The sequence below is a fragment of the Podarcis filfolensis genome, assembly GCF_964270895.1.
Source record: "Podarcis filfolensis genome assembly, chromosome: 6".
NCBI lineage: Eukaryota > Metazoa > Chordata > Lepidosauria > Squamata > Lacertidae > Podarcis > Podarcis filfolensis.
Window position 1 is genome coordinate 55,445,851 of NC_139609.1, and position 7,488 is coordinate 55,453,338.

The 7,488-nt window shown below is 43.6% G+C and overlaps 1 protein-coding gene across 3 annotated transcripts in view; it reads right to left on the minus strand.

Annotated features, from left to right (window-relative positions):
- Positions 1-5,854, minus strand: part of SPDEF (SAM pointed domain containing ETS transcription factor) — a 28,843-nt gene extending 22,989 nt beyond the window's left edge. The window contains exon 1 of one of the 3 annotated variants that reach the window (XM_083618061.1): positions 5,399-5,854. Coding sequence is in view for 1 of the 3 variants with exons in the window: in XM_083618060.1 (XP_083474186.1) it covers positions 3,126-3,207 (82 nt within the window). In the remaining 2 variants the exon portion in view is untranslated. Of the gene's footprint in view, positions 1-3,125; positions 3,243-3,322; positions 3,361-5,398 lie in introns of those variants that run through there. The other 2 variants (XM_083618062.1, XM_083618060.1) reach the window with 2 other exon arrangements.
- Positions 5,855-7,488: the final 1,634 nt, after the last annotated feature.

Genomic DNA, 7,488 nt, shown 5'->3' on the forward strand with positions numbered 1-7,488 from the left:
AATAGGGAGTTGAGATTACAGTCTAGACCTTTTGTATGGTTTCCAGTGGTGGTTCCTCACACAGATTGCAGAACTCTGAGGGGTTCTTCATACATGATAATTTTTCCCTACAAAGAGATAATTTCATTTTAAGGGGGGAATATACAATCATGTATATGTGTACCTCTGTATGCAGCACACACCAGTTCTCAAATTCAATTGCATTCAGGTATACAACATATCTAGATCAATAGACAGATCAAGATAGCAACCCTGTCAATCATCAACTTGGCAAAACTCTTAGCTCAATATTTTATTACATTTCCTTCCCCAGAGTGTTTTGTCAGCTGCTTCCAGCAGTATACAGATTCTACCTCCCACCAGGCCTAATATCTTAATACCTACCCATTGATCAGAACATCAGAACGAGTGTAGCAGTTCCCACTGCCTGTGCTTGGAATTAGTATCGTCAAGAATGCCTGCTAACTCACTCTAATATGATGAAAGGAGCTGACAGATTTGGTCCCTGGGCACCTTCCAACACTTATGGCATTAGGTACTACACAACAGGGAAAACAAAGCAAGTAGAAGAACCACCTGGGTTCCAAGCACTTGGAGACAAAAGTTATCAAAGTTCAGCAGGTTGGGTGCAGAATAACTAAAGCCCTGTTTGCTTTGCCTGCCAGCCAGCTGGTGGGGAGGAGAAGTCAATTAGATGCCTTTTATTGGCTTATCAAATTGGTCATGAAAAATACTTTGCTACTTTAGAGCCAAGTGAAGTTAAGAAACTGGGAAATGGAGATAGCCAGCCGAGGCTGTCAAAATGCCTGGTTATCATCTCTGGAAAGTCCATATTTTTGCAAGGACATTTCCATGGGACTAGATTTCCAGAGCGAGTGTTTGGGATTGTCAGGATGGTGTGGGTTGCCCTTAACTCGGCAGTCAATTTAAAAGACTCATGTTTACCCTCTTAGGAATGGGTTCAGCTCAGGCTCAGAATCAAAAAGGAGAACATTGTTTTGGTTGTCAGGTGGCTTCAAATGCAAAGCTTCCCAAAATAAAATTCTACTATTTATTTACTTCATGTCCATGGCGTGTAAAGATTTAGGAACACACAGATATTTTTGTATCTCATTATATTCCCACTGTTTTATCAAGTTCAATATTTTTTAGGCCAATATTATTCAGTGCTGAGATGTGAGTAGAACGGTTCATAATTTCCCCTTCGATTCTGATAATTTTCCACCGTGTGCACTTTTAAGAGTCTGAAAACTTCAACTCACAACCCAAATGTTGCACTGCAAGGAAGCTTCATTTCATTGTCACTGTGAATGGCACCCACCAGCCCACTACAGATCAGAATTTCTCACAATTTTGTCTGACACCATGTAGATGCTTAATTCAATCAGCCCCACCCACCCCAATATTTCAAGAGCAGAGCCACAGATGCCCTTGAGAACTGTCCCTGGTTCTGATCCACACCTTTTCAGAGAAAGCTCGTGGAGTTCTATTTGTAACCTGGAGGTCTAGGTCTGCTGCCTGATGGAATAGCACTCCTCCATGGGTCACATAGAAAGCCATCCACATCTGACTTGCTTCTCTAGATGGCAAGGCAACCTATACTTCACAGCAGTCATTTATCTACCATGCAAGTGGACTTGTTAATTAGGTAGATGCAATACTTTTGTTGGCCTAGCACAAGAGTGGTCCCTCCAGATGTTGCTGAACTACAACTCCCATCAGCCATAGCCAACATGACCAGTGGTCAGGGACAATGGGAGATTAGTTCAGCAGCCACAGGTTAACTACGCTTGGCCTAGTGTCCCGAAAGAACTTTCAAGAATGAATTCTATAAGCTTGTGGAAGCTTAGCAATGGAGATAATCCCTCCCACTAATAATATATACAGTGGTATATCTGGTTATGTACTTAATTCTTTCCGGAGGTCCATTCTTAACCTGAAACTGTTCTTAACCTGAAGCACCACTTTAGCTAATGGGGCCTCCTGCTGCCACCCCACCGCCAGAGCACAATTTCTGTTCTCATCCTGAAGCAAAGTTCTTAACCCGAGGTACTATTTCTGGGTTAGCAGAATCTGTAACCTGAAGCGTCTGTAACCTGAGGTGTATGCAACCCGAGGTACCACTGTGCTGCACTACTTTCTCTCAACATTCACCTTTTAAAGATAGGTGGCAGTATTGCCCCCATTTTGCAGATGGGAAACAGAGAAGATAGAGGCTGGAGCACCTTGGATTCTGAATTCTTATTCATACTTCACCAAAGAATCAAATGGTTGTGTTTGTTTTTAAAAAATCTAGATTTAATGTCTCTTCAGCTCCGTAAACTAATGGATGGATCACCACAGCGCTGCCACAGAAGATGTTGATCATTGTGCACAGCATCCTACCTGTGCAAACTGCAGTTGCTACATGTTTGCCACATTCATTTTGACAGCAACAGACAGCTGCTTACCCTGATATTGATTTTAGTACCAATGCAGTGTGAACTACACTAAACCATATTGCAATGTCTCACTGTACTATACCGTATTGCAGTTTATCAGTGTTTTATATTGCACATTATACTTCATGCTCAAAATTACATAAGGACACCTTGATAGCAAATGGTGCTATACAGTGCTAATATAAGGAAGAACCACATTGTATTGATACAAATTCCAACTTTGTCTCCCAATAGCTCTGAATGGGGTAACACACAAGATTATTCTCTGACCCAGTTGTGTCCTCTCTTACTCACAGTTATGTTCCCTCTTAAAGGAGCTTTTAATATGCAGAATGCTTCTGTCCGACTTCTCTTTGCTAATATGCTTTATTGAGGAGTCCTTATTAAAATGCCCACTTTACAGATGAACAACATGGTTGAGAAAAACTACTCAGTGTAACCATGGCTGATCATGGATTTAAGCTCTGATCTCCAAAATTTCCCACCAATGAGAAAAAGAGAGAAATGTTCTGGTGCCACAAAAGCTTTTACTGGCAGTGAGTCAAATTTATTCTCAACATAAAGCCTACAAAGTAAATGGAGTTCTTACCTGGAAAGAAGTAAACATCTTTTTCTATTGTTAATAAATCAAAGAGTGATGTTGCAGTCAAAAGTTTCTGGGAGCACCCTTTCATATATTCTCACCTTTATCTCTCCCCAGCACTTCATCCTTAATCCTCAGTTCATCAACCACTCTCCCTCCAAGGAAATTCCCTAAATTAGCCATTTTCAACAAATTGTCACTAGATGTTAAGAGGAAAGATCAGGTTGTCAGTTCTTCCATCCACATTTAGATCGGACAGAAGCATAAGTGGAAAACCAATATCCATGCAACTGTTTACCTGGAGACACTGCAGAGATGCATGGGTAATGGCGCCCCCTATTCTGAGCTGGCTTTGATGTTCCTATTCCTTTGCGAACAGGTCTTCATGTCCCAGGGTCAGACTGCCCTCTCTCCACCTGCAACTCTATTGATTCCCACTGCTCAGATGGGAACAGCGCAGGGAGTGGTCTGGCTACCAGCAGAACTCAAACCTGAGCATGTCCCAGCTGAGCAGCAGAGCTTGATGTTCCCCTCAAAATGGTGGGAAGCCCCTGCTTATAAATCCCTCTTCCCTCTCCTGGGAAGTTGCTTGCCCAGCAAGGAATCCTGCATCTTTGAGAAGTAGCTGTGAAGGGATTTGGCAGGTGAGGTGTCATTTGTGTTTCACTAACCAAGCATAACCACAAAGGGGGGGAAACAAACCAACATAATGTCAATTTGCCTTTGGCCCTGGGGCAGGGGAACTGAGGGGAGCAGCTTGAAGAGGCTACAGGTTTGCGGTGAGGGGGATAAGAATGAAAGATGCAGAATGACCTTCTGTAGCTATGTCTCAGCCACCAAACATCACCAAATTAGTTTTAAGTCACGGCTGCTGAATTCTGTTTCACATGTACCTAAAACTACTTCAGTGAATCATTAGAACTGTTAATAGGTTGAGGAGTGTGTGGAGTATTAGGGGGGGAGTAGTACATTGTGCTCCTTCTGGGGTAGTTAGTCCACCTTTGGCCCCCACTCTGCACTCAGCCCTCACCTGTGGCTCCTAGGTGCTGTCAGCAGCCACACTCCAGGAACTGCTTTGACTGGTCAGCTAAACCTGGTGAGGGTAACAGATGGGTCTTAAACCCTCGGTGAGTTAGGGACTTCCCCTGCATGCGAAGACAAGCTCCAGCAGATTGAATGGATGAGACCAGTTGTGGGGCCAAGAAGGCAGTTTCTTGCATATGTTGTAGAGGGAAGTGAGGGGCAGATGGGGCTCGTCAACTTGGGAAAGTAGCCCATCTAGGAGAAGGAAAACTCTGATCCTAAGCATTTGCTGCCTTGCAAGACATCTTTGAGAGATAACCCTACACAAATCCAGAGTTGAGTTCCTAAGAAGGTTGGATGGCCCCTTCCAGCAACTCCTGCAGGCAAGCTGGTGGCAAACGTATTGCTCTGCTTTCCTTTGGACCACATTAGTGGGGCCAAGAGGGGGTTCTTTTTGTCTGGGCAGTTCAATATCTCCATACACACTGCCCTGTTTTGTGCCCCAGGAAGGTCACTTCAGTGCTACTAACGCAGTGGTTTGACTTCAAACCCTTCCCCCCAGTACACTCCACTATCTCTCGAGACAGACGGATGCCAACAACCAGTCATCATAGTTACATGCCAGTTATTTATAAGATCTATGCTACACTACACTACACTGCTTTGCGTTAGATGCAGCACATTTGACCCTCCCAAGCCACAGAGCTCCTACCATGAACCCCAGTAATCTACACAGTGCACTGTGGAAATGCTGAAGTCAGTGTACCTAGCACAGCAGAAAATGGCAGAAAAATCTCTTGTGCAACAATTTATTCCTTCCCCCCGCAGCCACCGCTCCCATCACTGGCATGGCTTCTAATACTTCTAGTTTTGAGTTCATGCACTGAGCCAGAAATGCAGTAAGTTGCCAGGTGGACAAGCACAGCAAGAGAGTCCACACACAAACATGTGGCGCTTGATGGCTTTAACATCAAGCAATGGTTTTACGTGTAGAATGGCTGTTGCAGATCAAATACAGGGATGACTAACCAGGGGAACATTTTCAAAGGCATAGTTATGTTGCATCAGCAAAACAGTAGTTGCAGGACAACTTATGTATTTTCTCAGGTTGCTGAGAATCCCTTAGATTGCAAGGAAGGGGGAAATTGTACACATTCAGCCAACTGGCATCTGGTGACAAAGAATGGACTGTTCATGTAAGGGGAAGCCAAAAGGAAAATCTTAAAAATCATAGCTCGCTTAGAACAAGACATACACACACATTACTTCAGACAGAGATATAGCATTGGGTTTTTGAAAGAGTGGAAAGGCTTGCTTCTGACATGTATCAGTTAAAAATGTTCACACTTACCCTTTAGGTTAGCAGAGAAGTGACAGCTGTCAGTGGCAGCATCGATCCAGTAAAGTTGTAAGGAAAATGCTCTTGTCAATCTGAAATGCCCCCACTGGGCATGGAGGACTCAAAGAAAAGAGGATGGGGACTTGGTTAAGGCAACCAAACAGCTGAGGTTGATGTTTCTTCTTGCATCAGAATCAAATGACTATTTGCAACAGGGCCATGTACTTAAAGAGACATCAAACTTCCTGGGGTGGAAGAGACCACCAAAAGCATCTGCCACAGGTTGTGGAATGCACACAGGCCACCAGACTGTTCAGAGCAGCTCAGTGGCAGGGGCTGAATATGTAAAGAACTGCATTCAGATAACAGGCACCTAACTCTAGTTATGTACCAGGGATAGCCCTGCAGCTGAACTGAACACTAGGAATGCAATGTGTTCAGGAAAAAGCTTCCTTTGCCCATTATATCTAATTCCTTCCTTATTTACCTGAACAAACAAGTTGTGTGCTTACCTCAGTTGGAGGTGTTTAAATATCCCAGCCTACAGTTAACCCTTGAATATGTGAAAATCCCACGTACAAGTCAAACAAACAAATCCTCTTACCCCAGCAATTTGCCCTCTCTGCCTCTATCTTTAAATCATTCAGAACTTCAGCTGGACCAACAACCCTTTGTGCCCAACGCATCCAGAAAGAGAGAGCTTATACACTGCCTGTAGGCTAGCTTTGAAATCTCCTCATGTATATATGCACTACAAGGCAAACTCAATGGCATGTCATAAGAACATAAGAAGGGCCTGCCTGATCAGGCCAGTAGCCCATCTAGTCCAGCATACACATGCCTGTGGGAAACCTGCAGGCAGGAGCTGAGCACAAGAGCATTCTCCCCTCCTATAGTTTTCAGCAACTGGAATTCAGAAGCATCAGTGCCTCAACCATGGAGGCAGAGCATAGCCACCATGTCAGCAGGCGCCTATACTACAGAAACTAGGAGGCAGGTTATGATGATGCACAGCAACCTAAGACAAACCTGGTGGTTCAGGCCAGTGGCCCATCTAGTCCAGCATCCTGTTCTCACAGAAGAATGCCTGTGGGAAACCTGCAATAGGAGTTGGGATCCAAAATGGTGGAGGGCACCAGGTTGGCAAAGGCTATTGGGCAAGTTCAGCTATAGTACAGAATGCCTCAAGCTGTAAAAGGGATGCAGTTGTTTGACCTGTGTGTGCGTATACATGAAGACTATCAAAACTAAAAGGAAACAAAGCCACAAATTTCTACATATAACTTTGTGCATGAAGGCTAGGGGCAAATATGGACATCAGTGTAAATAATAATTATTCAAGGGATGAACAACACTATAATCCCCCCTGTATATACATGCACATATAATCATATATTTTGCAATTATTATACATGCATAGTTCTACTATCCTCCTTAGATGAACTTTTTTGGGACTATCAAGATTAATATCCTGTCTTCTTCCCAAAGCCTTAGGGTAGCTAACAACATCAGTAAAAGTGGGGAGGAGAAACAATAACTAAAAATAGCAGGGAGCAAAACATCTGTTTTCAGAGGAACAGTACAGACTCTGTCAAGCACCTGCCAGATAATGAAGAAACAAAAACAACAACAATGGGAGCGTCTGGTCAGCTTAACTGAGAAGGGAGTTCCCTTGTTGGGCACCACTGCAGAAAAGGCCTTGTAGCCTCAGACAGAGGCAGCAGCTCTAGTATATATTTGTACACATTAGTTGGCTGGAGAACAGCATTGCAAAATTCAGAAACACAAACTGCCTGAGTATTGGTTCACATACTGTTTCGGATAGAGTGGGTCTTGTAGGTTCAGTTATAAATGTGAACTAAATCAATTTTATTTCCCATTCCTAGTTGAGAATGGTTTTCTGGCAATTCTTCAGCTTCTCTAGAGTATCAGGGGTTCAACATCCATTAGAGCAGAAGCAAATGAATAGAGGTCAGGGGAATAGATAGCTTCTGATACAAAAGAGGGAAAAAAAGGATTAAATAGTTGGGTTTGTTTAGCCAGGAGGGGAAATGGCTGCAGGGGAGGAAGTGACAGAGGTTTATAAAACAATGAGTGACATG